Source organism: Apus apus, chromosome Z (genome assembly GCF_020740795.1).
Source record: "Apus apus isolate bApuApu2 chromosome Z, bApuApu2.pri.cur, whole genome shotgun sequence".
NCBI lineage: Eukaryota > Metazoa > Chordata > Aves > Apodiformes > Apodidae > Apus > Apus apus.
In genome coordinates this window covers 10,607,200-10,625,031 of record NC_067312.1, presented here as the reverse complement: position 1 = coordinate 10,625,031, position 17,832 = coordinate 10,607,200, and the positions used below count along the sequence as shown (strand labels likewise).

Here is a 17,832-nt window from a genome sequence, read left to right as displayed (position 1 = left end):
ACAAGACAAATGCTAAGTAGCTAGAAAGCAGTGTACGTATTTTAATACTTCAGTGTTCTGCTGCATTTATTGCCAGCAGAAGTTGGATCATGGTCCATTTTAATACTGCCAAAATGTGTATGCATCCTTGCTGTGGGCTACTACAGTATGTCCCAGCATTCAGCTTCAAATATCCTAACAGAAAGGGAGGAAAGGGAAACTAAATGATCCAGAAGTTCAGGAAGAAGTGGAGAAGTCAGATTCCCTCATACTCAAGTTCCACCACTTGAATTCTCCAGGGACATCGGGCTTGTTAGTAAAACCATATACTTCAGTTGAGTCAAATCTGTATTACTGGACAAATACATTGCAGCCATGAGCAGGCTTCTTGATTACAGAGAGAGTAAAACACACTTAAACTCCCTTCCAGACTGGGTACTCAAACCTTCCTTCCCTGGTAATTCAAGATTGATGCACACACAGATTTTGACCTGGCACAGAGTATGGACAAGGAGACCTTGGGAAATTTCAGCTATAACCTGAGGATGGCTGTATGAAGAGAATAAAGCTGAACAACTAAGTCATGAAAACAGATATGTTATTGCTCCAGCTCTAAATACTTCACTAGGTATTATTCCAGAAGAAAACTGCTTATTCTTTTGTAAACTGTGCTAAGGAATTCCTTGCTAGCTACTGAACCACTGTGAAACAGTTACCTAGACTATAAATTGAGTGTCACCAGCTCTGTTTATATTTTACTGTGCAGACACAAAACCTGGCAGATGGGATTTCAATCCCAAGCACAGTCATTATGGAATGCCACATAACACTATGAATCACTTCTGTGGTACCATCCAGCAACAACAATCAGGATCAAGGAGGCACTGAACTCATACAGACACACACCAGTTCTGCTCGGTGAACATTTTCAGATCCTATTTTTAACAGTGACAGAGAAATGATGAGAGAAAAGGACAGTGTGGAGTTGAAAGTGGTGACAGTAGAGGAACATCCTTCCTCATCCATCATCTGTTCAGGTCAGGTAAGCAAGTAGAAGTTTCTCAGCACTATCACACCAGGTCACACCCTCAAGCCTTCTACTAACTCAGGCTGCCTGGACTTTAGGGGCAGCTTTTGTCACTTCTAAGAAGAACATGCAAGAGCATAGAGGAGGTAGATGAAAACTAGAGAGAGGAGCATGAGCCAGGAGTGAGAGAGCAGGTGTCACCATTGCTGCAAACAAGCAGCAGAGAATGGCTTACCTGGTGGTCCTTGGAGTTTAGCTTTTTTTACTGTAAAGAGAAAAAAAATAAAGAAAAAAAAAAGCTATTAGTGATTTTGTTCTGCTACAGTTTCATTTGAGTCAAAGCATCACAAAGCTGTAAATCCTTATTCATTCCAACAGCTTAGCAGACTTGGAGGCAAAACCTCTTCTGTATTCTGTATCCCTCTCTAAATCAATGCATTTTAAAAAAAAATAATCACAGGTTTAATAATGAGGAAGCAACATGATATGGCTAATGAAAAGAGATTTCAAAACCAGTCCTTTGCAACAAGAGCTTATTGCTGCTTAGCAAGATGTTATTTCAAACCACCTCAGTGACAAAGTTACAGACACTTTAGAAGAAATAAAGATTTATTTAAAAACAAAGAATCTCTCCTCAACAGTGCAGAGGAGACTTTCAACCACAAGTGGAAAATAATCAAGCCTGAATAATAGATCTATAGTATATCTGTAAATCAGACTAACCAGCTACAACAAACAAGCAGCAGACTAAACTCGAATGTCACTTTTCCAAGCTCTCCTCTGCTAATTTAATTCCAAGAGAGTACTTATCAAAAACAATGGTTAGAACATAAAACAGCACTGGCTCTTATCTCACCCGATGGAAAAGATCGATGTCTACCTTGGGGAGATTACGTTGACATTTCTTTTTGGCAAGCTCATATCCTCACTGGTATTAAGTAGAAGCATTAACAGAAGAAATATTTAGGCTTCAGCTAGTTTTCCCAGTGGAAAACTAACACTAGGGAGAAAACACGTTTAGGAAGCAAGATACACCTGAGAGCAAAAAGCTTTGAAAACTGGCATACTGAAGTTACCTCCAGAAACAGGGCACCCAACAGTTACTAAAGGCTCACAGATCCTGACTTCCAAGATAAATGTTCTAGAAAAGAACACTAAAAATTAAAATAAAATAATAAAATTCCTTACACAGCTACATGCACAGAGATGCAATGCAGTGTGATGCCAGAGGCATCTCAAACAGAAGTTCGAAGAGCTGTAGCTTTTACCTACTCTGCCACGGCCCAAGAACGTTTAGGTCCAAAATAAATAAAAGTTTCATTTTCTCACAGGTTCAGGGCCTGTGAGAAATGCCTGAAGCATTCCTGATGCTAAATGTAATGACGCAAGCAAAACATGCAATGTTGAGGACGACGAGTGTTCCTGCTGACTGGAGATGCAGATTCCTTTTTAATTTCCAATCAGTTTGTTCAATCACTGAGAAACAGGCAGAGCAATCTATCCACTTTCTAGGTGCCTTTGGATTCCACATAAAAGCAGGCATTTTGTGGAATACTGCCCTGGAGCAGGCAGACATCAGCCCATCGCTGACCCCTCCCCTCAAACCCCCCTTTGTTAAGAGGCAGGAGACAAAGAAACAAGTGCGTGTGCTTGAGGGAAGGAAGAGGAGTAGGAGAGCAGGGAATGCACAGTGGGCTTCAGCTGGTCTCTCTCCCTGTTCACAACAAGCACCACTGCTGTTAGCAGGGAAGCAGAGGCAGCCCCAGTGTGGAAATCTGGTATTATCTGTCAAAAAAAGCAGTCAGAGTGAGCCAGTGACACCTAGACACAGAGAAGAGACACTGTCTCCACATCAAAAGATATGCAAACTAAGAGGCAGACACCGTCTGTACACTGCGGTCTCAACCTCTAAATATTAAGAGGTTAATTTGATGAAAAGCAGCAAACCCTGCTGAAAAGACTGCCCATGTGAGGCTGTGAGCCCTGGGACAGCCCTTGCTGAGTCAACAGGGATATCCTGGGGCAGCAGCAAAGCTAAATGAAGATCACAAACCTTCTACAGACCCACATAACAAACTGGGAGCCTTGCATTTTTAGTATCTACCAGGAAAGAACCCCATGGCCCTAGACAACCCATATGTAATAAATTACACCTGTGGTTGCCAGAAGGAGAGCTTTTTTATAAGAGCTGGATCACAAACCCAGGAGTCCCACCTCACCAGTAACTTTTTTACTCTACCTGTAAGTTTACACAGCATGTCCACAGAGTTCCCATGGAAAGTGACTTGGACATATCCTTATTTTGTTAGCCCAAAGGAAAGCACTTCTCATAGGTGTGTAAAAATAACAGCAAAGGTGCAGCACCCACATCATCTCAGGATGAGGACTGGCTATGAGACCACAGGGTTCCCCAAACCAAGAGGAGGCTGGAAAGACCCACAAGATGCTGCCAAGGCTCGGCCTGTTTGTCAGGCCAGGGAATTCCCAGGCTGGCTGCAATGCACAGAACAGCACGCTCCATGCCACTGCCTTGGAGTGACACAATGAGGTTAGCTTCCCAGAGGAAACTTTTGTACCCACACCTGGTCCTTTTGTCTCCTTACAGCTCCAGTAGGCCTAGTGCTCAAGAAAGGACACAAAGGAGTGATCAAGTCCTGAAAAAGCCTGATGCATCAAGAGTTAATTACTCACAGTGCTGCAACAAAGGCTGAGTAGGTCAGTTAGCTGAAATCTAGCCACATGAAGCAGTAGATATAATTAAATAAAACCTGTATCACAAAAAGAAAACCCTTCCTTAGAGCATGTAGCAACACCAAGTTTTACACATACAGTTGCTTCCGTATTGACAGGAAGTAAAAACCTGAAGACAAAGGTGTAGGTGAGAGATTTCTTGACTCACTCCCATTCATCCCACAGGCACTTATGGGCTCTGGGGAAGCCAAATTTTTAAACTACCTGGAGATGTTAAATTCCATTCAGCTTCACATGACTTCTTTCAGCAAACTGGGTAGCACAAGAAGTTCACCCATTCTGAGACAGAAGACTGACTATGCTGAACAGCAATCCTAGTGCAACACTGTATTGGAAGGACAGAGGGAGTGGATGAAATTATACAAAATTAGAAAGTAAAATGAGAACTAGAGCTTTGCACCGCCATGTGTGAGCACTGATACAAATGCACACATATGCACCTGCTCTCACACTGTGCAACAAGGATTCATTTAATCACTAAGAAAGACACGGACATATGAAGACCCAGCTATTGCACCGCAGCTTGACGAGCTATTAGAAAGCACAAGGGTTGCACTGAAATAACCAGATGCAGATTAGACAAATACCAAAGCAATGATAATTGATGTAAACATTCAATTTACCCAGAGACTGTTTTCCTCTGAGAATCCCTCACAATTTTGTTTTACTCTAAATAAAGAGACAAAAAAACAAGTTGAAGTGTTGCCTATAATTTAAAAAAAGGAAAAAAAAAAAAAAGCTACAACAGGATTCCAGATGCTCTACAACTGTCAGTTACAAAAGGCTGGATAGTCAGACTCCTAAAGAGAAAGGAAAATACATAGTACAGACTGGAAAAAAAAAAAAAAGTCCAGAATCATTGTGGGATAGTGGGGGGCAGGGAAGGGGAACATGTATCAGTGTATCCTTAAATTCAGTTCTGTAGAGAAACTCTTGCTATCAACTTATTTTTCAATCAGTCTGAAGGCAATTTTTTTCCTTACTAGGTGCCCTATACATCAGCCAGAGAATTTAAAATCAAGGATGCCAAAATTACTATGAGGTTCAGACAGCACACTGCTCAGAGCTCCTCAGCAGGAACACACTCGTGTTCAGTTAAAGGGAAGCTGGGTGTTCTGAACATCTGCAGACTTGAGATCACCTTTAACATCTACTTGCAAACCAGAGGGACGCAGACCCAGGGAGTGCCTGAGCAGATGGCCAAAAGATTACATCCTAACTAAATCCAGCACACGACTTAGGAGCTGGCCACTCGACACACTACAACAAATTCTAAGTCGTTATGTGGAGGCCGATAAAGTGCCATGGAAGGGCTGCGGGAGAAATGAGGAGAATGAAAGGATGCCGTTTCATTAGTGCTTTTAAGAAGAAATACAATGCTGAAAGCAGAACATTCAAAATGCATTTTCATGATAAGCCAATTGACAAATGGCTTCCTCTTCCTCGTGAAAAGCAAATGTGGTGTTAATGTGTCTTCAAGAGCACTCTAACTTCTACAGTAACTGTCCCCAGCTGAGCAGCAGAATAGATACAAATTTCCATTTCACTCTGTGCCCTTCTCACCTCTTCCAGGTGCTCAGACATCCCTGCACAGTGACATCCAGCGCCAGGTGCAAAGGTTGCTTAAGCAACAGAAATAAGAGACCTCAGCAAAACACTGATACTACCCAAGACTAAGCCAACACACCAAATTCACAGCCTGTGCACCCTGCAGCAAGCACGCAGAAGGGAGGGCATAACTTTTGGGAGGGAAGCGCTGGCTAGGCAGCGCTCTGTCCTTTCAGGTCTGTTATATTTCCTGTAACTGAGCCTTAAGTAATAATTTTGCTGTCTAAACCCTGCACCGACAGCTCTAGCACACATACTCACTGCAGAGCCAGATACTCAGCACTTTCTACTCGCTTCTGGAAAGCTGTTTATAAATCCATGAGAAGCTGGCAAGGGGCACAAGACTGGCACACCTAAAGAGCACTGTTCTGTCCCTGACACACAGGTAGCTTTCCCTCCCCTGGAAATCAATACATTTTACATGCACAGCTCCTGCACATCCTCCCCTCTCACCTGAGGGCAATGAACCCTTGTCTTTCCCACTACGTGAACACAAAAGGTCCTCCAGGCTGGAAAAAGCAGAGGCCGTGCAGCGACCTCACACCTGTTTTTAACTCAGTCACTATTTTTTATTTCACATTATCCCCACAGAAGCCCAGCCCACCATCATTTGCTGTTAAAAGCAATTTCATGTGCCACAGCAGAACAACAGTATTGACTGTATTGTGAAACTCACCTTAACCCTTTTTAAGTCCAAGAATGAAAAAGCTGGATAAAAAAAAAAACAAAACAAAACACACACAAAAAAAAAACATGGGAGTTTAATATGTTTTTTCTAAGCTTGTTATGAGGATTTGACATGTCACAGCCATCTTGGTATTCACAGCCTGAGAAAGGTTGAAAAAGGAAGACTCCACCACACTCATACATTCAGAGCTAGATTCTGTTCAGAAGGAAAAGATTTCCCTGAACTAGTTCAGAGGAAGAAAAATTGCACAGGAGGCTCCAGGGACCCATCAGCAGCTCAACAGCCTCTGCTACAAATGCAAAGAGCCCAGAGCAGGGTCTGCTTGTGCTCCATCTCCTTGCAGCAGAGCTGGTGTGGTTACTGAGCCAAGAGATCCCTTCAGACTCAGAGGTGACTGCGAGACAAAAGATTTAAGTCTGTACCTTTTTGCCAGGGAAAGCAAGTCACTGGCTTACACATAAACTCTGTTCCACTCGAGCAGGGAAGAGAGCACTTTATGCACCATCATATTCCCTTCAAGAATGACATGATGGAAACACAGTGGTACTTCCACATACCAACAGACATAAAAACTGAGTCTGCAATCACAGAAAACAGAGGATAACTTTTTGTTATTGCTTGATGTAAACGGAGGGCTGGGCTGATCAGAGAACTGCTCTGCCACCAGAAGGAAGAAGAGCCACTCTGAAATGCCACTTTCCTTGGTAAGCAGCAGAGAGCAGGAACATAGTGTAGATTTCTACCACTACCTGAAGTACTAAGCTTGCATCCAGGAGCAGAATTTTTCTGACTTAATACCTGAAATAGTTCTTAAAAAAATTCATCATCTGTTCAACTGAGACAATGGTGATTCATAGAGATGCAAAAGCAAGTAATTAGTACAAGTAAGTTTACTAAACAGGGAGATTGATCTGCTTGATTGATAAGTAGTACAGAATAAATGGAATGGACACAGTAAGATTTTATTAATTTCTAATCATTCATCAAAATTAAAAAAGAAAACAAACCACTTTTACATGGCAGTTCCCATCCACGTAGCCAAGAGCCTTCTTCAATTTGACCACTTTAAATGCCTGAGGATAACTTAACTCCCCTTTCTCAAGGCGTTGGAAGCCATAGCAAACAAAAGGAAGTTACACTCACTTCAGCAACCAACCAACATCTAAAAAGCAACTACTATCACTCTAGGATTTTTCTCAGGAAGGAGAGGGGAAAAAAAAATTTAAAAATTATATTCTGCTGCCTGTGGTAGCAAACTGCCCTACCCAAGGGATTTCCATTTTGCCAGATGTCTTGAGAATGAATTAGAATAACTCCTATGGGATTCCACATGAATTAGCATCTTCCTGCTCAGATGATCTGCAAATTCATTACTCTGTCCAGAGACACACAAAGCTACTAAGTTTATTTGATTTACAATACAATTTCCAACAAACTGCTCTCTAAGTCACTCCACACTTTCTGCCCACTGGACAGTGACTGGTAGCAGCTAAGACGTTACTGCTTGGAAAGGTTTTCCAGACTCCTGTGCTAAGAGGAGACACACTCAACATTAACCCCGTTTAACTTCAGCACCATTTACAATGGGAAATTAAGGAAAGGACTACATAAAGTACACATCCCAATAATCCTCCCCACTGCCAAACCTCACTAGATGCTCCCCTGTTCATCTGTAAGTTCTCTGGTCAGTTAACACCCCAAGCTTGCACACACACAAGTGTCACAACCTGCAGGTAGACAGCACCCCCTTTGCTTGCCTCCAAAGCCCAGACTCCCCACAACTTAGGGCTGACAGACACTTCCAGTCTGACGGAACACTGCAGCTGCTGCCTGCTTATGCTTACTAAGTTTCACCCCAATATTTGCTCCTTGCCAGAATTTTACAGCTCCAGGCTCAGTGTACTAGCACCTGTACAGGCCAAACTTTGGTGGGCCAAGTACTGAAATCTGACAAGAAAAAGGCTAGCTTTTATATAGAAAAGCTATATATAACTGTCTTGTCTAAATCTCTATTACTGTCACAGCCCGTGGGCATCAGAGTCATATAGCACAGTGGCAGGATATGTGGAGTATACCCCACTGTTCCATTCACACAAAGCTGGGAAAGCTAGGAGGAGAACACAAGGGTCAAGCTACACAAAACTGTGCATATCTGCAATATACTGTGCTGAACCAGTTACCATATAAAATATATATCTATTTTGATCAATCATCATAATTACCTTAGTGAACTAGGTGATTTCACACATTGTGCAGATACCTTTAAGCTCAAGCATAAAACTTGGTAAGTGTATATAGCATGACCCAGCTTGCACCACAGCCTCACAGTCCTCTGCTGCTTCAACTGCTACCAAAGTTGCCAGGTAACTTAAACAGAATCAATTTTAAAACTTGGTAGGAAACCCTTCCTCTTCCTGGTAGTTGCAAAACTACATTCTCAACATACACCTGGAGCAGAGGAGCAACACTGCATACTCTTTGGCAAGGATTGTTTTTTGGTGTTTTTTTTTTAAATAAAACTCAGTCCTCATCAGCAAAAGAAGCCTTCTCTTAGAAGACCCTACTTCTCTAAAAGATATTTCAATGCAATAGAAAGGATGACAGTTTGTCCTGGTTTGGGCCTAATCTGACAACAAGGAACCAACCTCGTGGCCACTCACCCAACTCACACACACACGCTGGGATGGGGAGGACAAACCCAATTAGAAGCTCATGGGTGGACACAAAGGACAAGGAGGGTTCTTCATCAATTCAGGTCCCAGGCAAAACAGACTCAACTTGGAGAAAAATAATTTAATTTCACACTAATCAGATGCACACAGACAACACAAAGAGCAGGGCTTACACAATTACCCCATCCCTCCCTTCTTCCTGGGCCCAGATCACTTTGTTCCCAGTTTCTCTCCCTCCTTCCCCCCAGCAGCACAGGGGAATGGGATGGATGGGTTTTAGAGTCAGTCACAGGCTGGTGGATCTTGGCACTCCTTCCTCCTCAGGAAGAAGGATTCCTTACAGTCCTCCCCTGCTTCCCCATAGGGTCCCTCCCATGAAAGAGAGTCCTCCATGAACCTCTCTTTCATGAGTCCTTCCCATGCGGTCTGGAGCTGCTCCAGCCTGGGCTTCCCACAGAGTCATGGACTGCTTTGGGAACAGTCACCTCCCCTGGCACCGGGGTCTTCCACAGCTGCATAATCAGAGTCCACTGACAGCAAATCCACATTCACTGCTCCTGGCACCTTCAAGGAATGTTCCACCACGTTCCTCCAGGAATAAAGGGGGACAGCTGCCATCTCGCCATGGGTTGCAGGGAAACTTCTGCTTGGGAAACCTTCTTCCTCACCAACCACCCGGGATCTTCACCCCAGGACTGCTGTTCACTTCTCCAGCTCAGTTTGTATGTGAATCACAGAGGTGCATCCAATGTCTCTCTAATGGCTCTGTCCCTCCTGGTTTTGGAGGTGGGGGAGCTTCTCAGCTTCTTACGGGAGCTACCCCTGGGGCCCTTCCCTCAATACCAAAAAACCCACCAAAACAAAACAGCACACAATTCAATTTACTTTCTATGATGGTTTAATGTAATAGGCAGTTAATGTAAGTAGGCTTCTAAACACTTCCAATGACAAAATAGATTTAGGCAGCTAGAGACATCTGTGTCTTATTTACAGGTTAATCTGTTACCATATTTGATTTGACACACTGACTGAACTTCACACAGATTTTCAACCTCCTGAACTGAAGAGTTTCAGATGCATTACTGTTTGTTCGTTAGGTCAGGAACATATCTACCTGAAATATTCATTGAACTATTTAAGCAACAGAAATTCACAGTTGAAGAAAACACTACAGCAATTTAAAAACCTATAAATAGTGCTGCAGAAACTATGTCATGGGGAATGCAGTTGTGAAAAGTGTTTTGACCAAAAAAATCATCACACAGAATCGTCAGAGCTGGAAGTGACCTCTCGAGATCATCTAGTCCAACTCCCCTGCTAAGGCAGAATGCCCTACAGCACATTGCTCAGAACTGCATCCAGGTGAATTGTGAATATCTCCAGAGAAGGGGACTCCACAACCTCCCTGGGCAGCCTGTCCCAGTGCTTTGTCACCCTCGTAGTAAAGAAGTTTTTTTCCCCATATTTAAATGGAACTTCCCATGTTCCAGCTTTTGCCTGTTGTACCTCAAACAAACACAAACTGAAATTAAAGTGTCTTACAAGGAGATTAGAGGAGAAGAAAAACGGAACTGAAACTATGTATGCAACTTGCAGAAAGCAACTGTGTTAGAACACAAATGCAAGAGGAAAACTAACAATGTCTACAACTGGTTCCTTTCCTGAAGTCACAGCAGGCATCAGATTGTTCTTGCAGGATCCTTACACCAGTACTCCTCTGGAAAATACTATCAGGCAGCAAAGCTATGCTGTTATTTGCTGGTTTGAAAACAGTTTGAAACAGAACAAGTAGGACAGGACATTTTTCACAGAGAGGGAGGAAATGCACACAACAGCAGGTCCCAAAATCCAGAACTCCCCTGATCTCTGAAATTCTGCATGGATATGTTGATTTTACTGAAAAGCTATCACAGAACAGGATTTACACTGGCAAAATACAATCAATATTCCATGCCCATTAGGTAGCACGAAAGGATTTTAAAACATGCAGATCATTTTATCCAAAAAGCCTCAGGAGATCTTACCAATAAAATGCTTAAAACATTGTCAAATTATTTTGTAAACCACAGCTCAAATCACTGTTACACTAAGCATTAGCACTTAGAGAAATGTCTTTTTTGCAGTAAGGAAGCTGCAAGAAATTTACTTATAGCTGATCCTAGAAAAAGCTTCCTGAAAGGCAGCAGGAAGCATTCAATTGATTTCAGATAAGCAGCAGCTGAAAGAAGCTTGACCATATTGCTTCTTCTGTCTGGGGAAAAAAAAAAAAAAAGGCAAATTCGAACCATACATCTAAAAAAGCTGGAAACAGATGCTGGGAAGCAGTAGAGAAAGTAGGAACATGCAAGCCTGGAAGTTCACAGCGTCCTGAGACTGCCAGTGACCCGAGTGCCAACAGCCCATCAAGTATTTTCCAGTTTTACATTAAATACACTTGGAAACAGAAAAAGTGCACAAAAATCTACTTCCAGGCAGCTTGTGTGGCTAAACGCTGCACAGAAGAGAAGGATGTGGCATTTTGAGGAGAGGAGTGGAACATAAGACGCTGGAATTCCCAATGCCAGGTGGGACACATCAGTGCAGACACTCTTCCAGACTATGGGGCTACCTAACCATCCTTCTCCTGCCTGCATGGTCCTACTACTCAGCTGGCAGGCAGGCAGTCTCAGCAGACTTCCTCAGCCAACACAAAGCAGATCAACCTGCTGAGCTCAAGCCCCCTTTCAGGTAACTAGAACAAATTGAGAATCAGAAACCAACTTCTGCCAGCTTTGGGACTTGCTGGAATGTCAGCCCGTCAGTTCACAGACAAATTTTCCCTCTAGAAACACATCTCACTACTACCCTTAAAGGCTGTGCAGAAAGTATTAGCTTCAATTCTCAAGACTCCCACAGCCTGTGCTGGAATACAAAGTGCCTCAAAAATATTCCAAGCCCGTGTGCTGCTCTCCAGAGAGCCCTTTTCCTCATTACTTACCTCTTCAACTTACCTGCCAATAATCATGATCTCAATGCAAACTAACAAGTTAATTCTAGCAGGCAAGAACCAGCACACTCAGCTGCTTCTTTAGAATTGTGCTTTGCCTCTTCACAACACTCCCAAAGACATGTCAGCATCTACCCAAAATCTAACTTCACTCCTAGCTGTCACTTCAACATCCATTTGCTACTCAAAGGCCCAGGTTAGTGAAGCCCTCATGCAGCACTCAAGCTATCCTGGCATGGTGATGTTCCTCAAGGAAAGATCCTGAAGTGTCAGTTCTTCCACCCTGTTTCTCCATACAGAACTGCAACCAAGTCATACAAGAGTACTTACATATGATACTCTGCAGAGACTTTTTTTGCCATCTCACAGATGTTTGCTTTGTGGTTTCTGCTTCTCCTCCCACTAGCACCATGACAAAGCCAGTCAGGTTTGTAATTTATAGTGTTCTCAAAACATCAGTTGTGTCAGTTGTTAGAATGAGTCCAACAGTCCCACTGCTCAAACTGGCTGCTGGAATTCCCCAAGAACCACTTGACATCAGTGGAGTCTTGCACATGGGTCTCAAAACAGGTGTCTCCTGCCCTGCAGACCAAGGAGCTTTTTGCATGCCTTTAGAAGGAGTTTGCACTAACTCCTATGGCCACACACAGCTGACAAAGAAAACTCCTATCATGATAGGAAGGCCTGCAGAACAAGCCTGTTTAGCCTGATAATGTTGTCCATACAGACACCCAGAAGCCTCCAAGGAAAAACCATGACATGGCGACACAGCAGTACCTACCCTATAAATTAATATTCTCCCAGCTGCCCAGCTTCTAGGCTCATGGTGACATTTTGGGATGTAGAGTTGCACACAGTCGGTTCTACCACCAGGTCTCCTCCATTCCCAATATAAACAATACTCGAGGGTGCCAAGAGGTAATTTCAGGTGAATTCCACTTTAGTATGTCCTCCACATCAATAGGGAACACATGAATCAAGAGACCTCACTTCACAATTTAGCCTCTTCGTTACACATCTTTGCTGTAACTTACCAGTAGTATCAGTTATTTAAAAATAAAAAGGCAACAAAGCAAACCTGTATCACTCTCTACTAAGAAGAAAGAGACAATCACCCATAAAGAGAAGCAAGATGCTTTGCTACCTGTTTGACACAGGAAATACAGCCTCAGGTTTTTCAAAAACTAAAATGAATTACCTCCCCAAATCCAGACTACACAAAAGAAACTCCCTTCTTCAAACTTTGTAGGGCTATAAGCAGAATATAGTCCCTTATGACTATCACCACCATTCCTCAGGGGTAGACTTACATGCACTAGTTGACTGAGTGATCCCTCCTAGCTTTGGCCTAACCTAGCGCAGCCTGGTGAGCACATCCCCTGACTGATTGGTCTTGATCAGACACATTTTTCTTGAGAATTGGAAAAACAAAAGCACACTTAAGTGTTGTTGTGTTGTGCCTACAATCCAAGAGATGATTCCTTTGTCAAAAGTTTGCTTTTTGAGGGAGAGGTGGGGAAGCAGAGCGCGGTGATGGATATTCATTTGATAGTATTTGTGTAACAAAACACCTATCAGACAAAAAGACAACACAGGATGAGGCCAACTTCCCTGATTCTGCAGCACAGCTCAACCTATATACACTTAGCATCCAAACACCAAATCAGCTGCTAAAAGCACAGCTAGGAGATAACCTCAAGCATCCATTTCTTCAGTTTTTGGCTGACCAACAGAGCCACAGTGCTGAAGATTCACTGAAGTTTCTGCTCAGCAGCTGCTTTGAACTGAGCAGTGAGGACAGGAACAAAATCGCTTATTCAAATCACAGAGATTATGAGAGGTTAATCCTCCTGACGCTGGCAACACGGACAACTCCGTCAGGCGACCTGGTTCCGCAACCAAGAGGTGAACTGAACTGTAATCCAAGCTGCCTCTTCTCTCCAATAGCCCAATAGTCTTTATTTTATTTTATTGGTTTAAAAGTAGCTTGGATGCAATGTTCTGTAGCAAGCTACTGTGGTTTTGACTCCTTCAAAACATGAATTCTGTTAGACTGTGCTTTAGTCACTTTGCTTCAAGGTGTTTCCTGCAGATTACAGATTTCTCCTGAACTTTGCACAGCTTTATGGTAAGAGACAATATCCCTCCTGAATCTGTGCCTCATCAGTACAAAAAAACCCACACAAAACAAAAAAACAACACCAAAACACACACAAAATAATCCATCAAATCTTTCAGAACTTTTAGACATAGAAGATAAATACTACTGGGAAAAGAATAAAGGAGGCTTCCAATTTTGAGTGGCAAAAATTACCAAATTACTCTTCTTTCAAGCTCTGTAAGGTTCAGAATACATTATTTTAAATTATTGGAAATGTCTTACTTGGATAAGGGAACATAACCCACAACACTTAATTTTACAGAAACCAGACTTCAGCTCATATATACCCCCAGCCGTCAAAGACTAAGGAAATAAGCATAATGAAAGCCATAACCTTGCACCAGAAGGCAGGAAAAGAGACAGACAGATAATGTATTAAGTCTGCCAGGAGACAGTCTGAATTGATAAACTGTCTTTGCTGACAAACACATAGTTCAATTAGCTTATAAGAAAAGCTTCATTGCAACAGCAAAAGGTGCCAAAGAGCAAAAATTAAAGAATAATTAAAAACCAAACAAACAAAAAACCACAAAAAACAAGCCCTGAAAAACTTAAAACTAATTCAGAAACCAGGATGGACAAGTTGAAGGGTTTTTTAATTTTTATTTTGAAAATAAAGTACATCTCTTTAAAGAATCATTTTTTCCAAGACACAAAGCACAAGCAGCTGCTGTTCTGCTGTTCAGACATTGTACACACAGATAAAGTTCACTTAAATGAGCAGAATCTTGCCAGAGTTACTATGTCAAATCACACAGCCTGATCACAGTGAGGTAGCAGCTGCTAGAAGACACAGGTACTCCAATACAAAGAAGAAAAAGCATAAATTACAGCTAGAGTAAAACAATTTGTGCGCTTTCCTTTTGGCTGGCGTGGGGCTCTTCCCCCAGGCAACTAAAGCACTGAAGTCACCTGTATAATCTCCCGAATGACTCAGGTTTCTACGCTCCCTGTTCAGATTTAGTTTAAACGAGATGCACCCTGGAACAGGAGTTGCTGACTAACCACACCAGAAGTGGTTACCACCTAATCACAGACTTGGAATGTTTTCTGGTAGTTTCGATTTAAGTTACAGGATTGCAGGCAAGCAACCAACTGGAACACAGTTACTTGTCAAGCAGGACTGAGCACAAGCTTGCCCTGAAAGACACAGAGGTAAAAACCAGACACAAAAATTATTGCTTAGTTTCAGAAGTCTAGCATGTTCACCAAAACAGAAACAAAAAAAATAAATTAACAGCACATTTGTGGTGGATTCAGTAACTTCGTTTTTAAAGCAAAAACATCCCACCATACTACACCAAATTATAAACTCCCACGAAAAACAGCACCTGTGTTTTCAGGTACCAAGTAATGAAGCAGGAACAGTTTTAATGAAAACATGAATATGTATTACTTAATTATTAACTTGCTTGAGTTCACAAACCTGAGAAAATATTAATATCTGGGAAAAAGAAATACGCTGACTATAAGAGTTAAGAAAGACTAAAAGAAGTAGAACAGTTAGACATGTACCAGCTTTTTTGCTTTTTTGTTTTGTTTTAAATTCGGGCCCTGGAACATCAATCACTTACAGTACTCCCCTACTAGGAACCTGAAAAGGCTGGTCTGGGGTTGTTTGGTTTTTAAGTTGGTAAAGACAAGAATGTGTTTTATAAAATTCAGCCTAAAGACGGATACCCAAGCAAGCAGGTGCTTTTAACTCCACCTCAGAAGAGCAACAGCATGGCTGCTTCCCTTGGCAGCTTTACAGAATCTGCAGGAGCTGTGTCTCCCGAACACATCAGCATTCACCTGACAGTACTTTTGTTTTGACACAGCATGTATGCAAAAAGCTGAACCACAACCAGGTGTTGTGACAAGGATTATGCTGTTCTCCTGAAACCCATGCTGTCTGTCTGCACTTGGGCCTTCATAAAAAAGAAAGCGAAATTCCATCTGGCTGAATGTCTTCAGAATCAAAATCATTAACTAAAATAAACAGCCTTAGGTAACAATTGAGTGTGAGCTAGTTCCCTCACATGTAGCTTTTTCATTATTAAAATTTATAACTAAGCAAGATGCTACATCCAAATTTTACCTTAATATACAGTTTGTCTATAGCAAGTAGTTGTCAGAGCAGTAATTCTCATCTTAAGGAAGTTAGTGCTCTGAGGATCGTAAGATGGGATGTGCCCTCTGGGGTCACCAACTCTAGTGTTGGTTCTCCAACCACCTTTAACACACCATTCAGAATCATTCTTGACTCCCAGAATTCACTTTTAATTAATGGCATGCTTATACCTTCTTCATCTTATGTCAACACTATCATCTACTTTTATGTTTATCCTCACTCTGTGTTTATTTTCCCGATGTTTTTAATGGACAGAAGTCAGAGATTCCATCAGTTCGCTTATCAGGTAGAAGACACAGTCTCCTAAGTCTTCTCACCATAAAGACTGAAACAAAGAGTCAGTCAAGGTTTTCTTTCACTTGCTTCGTTTAGTCCTACCCAAGTTCATCTTTCCTGAACAGGTCAGCCAGAGTAGGTCAAGGCATACAAGGACAAATTACCCATGCCTTTGTCCTTCCCTCTCTGCCAGGAATGCCTTCCCCAGCACACACAGGTATCACCTCTATACTGGTTGACACCACAATGCCAAGTCACAAGGACTCCCCAGCACCTCTCCTTTTGCCAGGCTTTGCATTTTTCAGAAATCCTTGTCATTTGCCTTAAAGTGCACAGCTCTTCTACATAATACGAACATGTTTTCTTTATCACTGTCCTCAGGGTCATTGAATCCATCATACGTTATATTCATATATGCTCCAAATTATTATGCCATTAGGATTTGTCTTAAAAACAACTCTTGACACACACATTCCCACTTTTCTTGCCACACCACAACTGGAATCTATCTGCTTCTCCCACCAGTGTCACAGTTTAGGCCTAATCCAACAACAAGGAATCAGCCCTGTGGCCACTTACTCTACCTCCTTCCACACACAGACACACACACACACACTGGGATGGGGAGGACAAACCCAACTAGAAGCTCATGGGTCGACACAAAGGACAAGGAGGGTTCTTCATCAATTCAGGTCCCAGGCAAAACAGACTCAACTTGGAGAAAAATAATAATTTAATTTCACACTAATTAGATGCACACAGACAACACAAACAGCAGGGCTTACACATTTTATCCCACCCCTCCCTTCTTCCTGGGCCCAGATCACTGTTGCCAGTTTCTCTCCCTCCCTCCCCCCAGCAGCACAGGGGAATGGGATGGATGGGTTTTAGAGTCAGTTCACAGGCTGGTGGATCTTGACACTCCTTCTACCTCATGAAGAAGGATTCCTTACAGTTCTCCCCTGCTTCCCCATAGGGTCCCTCCCATGGGAGAGAGTCCTCCATGAACCTCTCCTTCACGAGTTCTTCCCACGAGGTCTGGAGCTGCTCCAGCCTGGGCTTCCCACAGAGTCATGGGCTGCTTCGGGAACAGTCACTTCTGCTGTGAGGTCTTCCACAGCTGCATAATGCAAGTCCACTGGCAGCAAACCCACAGTAACCCCTCCTGGTGCCTTTAGGGAATGATCCACCACATTCCTCCAGGAATGCAGGGGGACAGCTGCCATCTCACCATGGGTTGCAAGAAAACCTTGGCTTGGGCACCTTCTTCCCCTTCTTCCTCACCAAGCACGGGAACCGCTCTGCCTCTGCAGCTCAGCTCTTTTCTAACTGCTCGATCTGCTCAACTAAGTCTTTCATATGTTAATCGCAGAGGTGCATCCAGTGTCCCTCGAATGGCTCCTTGGCTCCTGGTTTTGGAGCTGGGGGAGCTTCTCAGCTTCTTCCAAGAGCCAACCCCTCTACCAAAAAACCCACCAAACCAGCAGAGCCTGTCTTCAAAACGTTACTGGTTCTGCTACAGACAGTTCCTTATGCACTTTAATTTTCTTCTGCCAATTCCAATTTTCTTT

The 17,832-nt window shown here is 42.7% G+C and overlaps 1 protein-coding gene across 1 annotated transcript in view; it reads right to left on the bottom strand.

Moving 5' to 3' along the window:
* UNC13B (unc-13 homolog B) overlaps positions 1–17,832 on the bottom strand; it is a 219,650-nt gene that overhangs the window by 188,208 nt on the left and 13,610 nt on the right. The window contains exon 2 of the mRNA XM_051642006.1: positions 1,242–1,271. Within this exon, the coding sequence (XP_051497966.1) occupies positions 1,242–1,271 (30 nt within the window). The remainder of the gene's footprint in view (positions 1–1,241; positions 1,272–17,832) is intronic.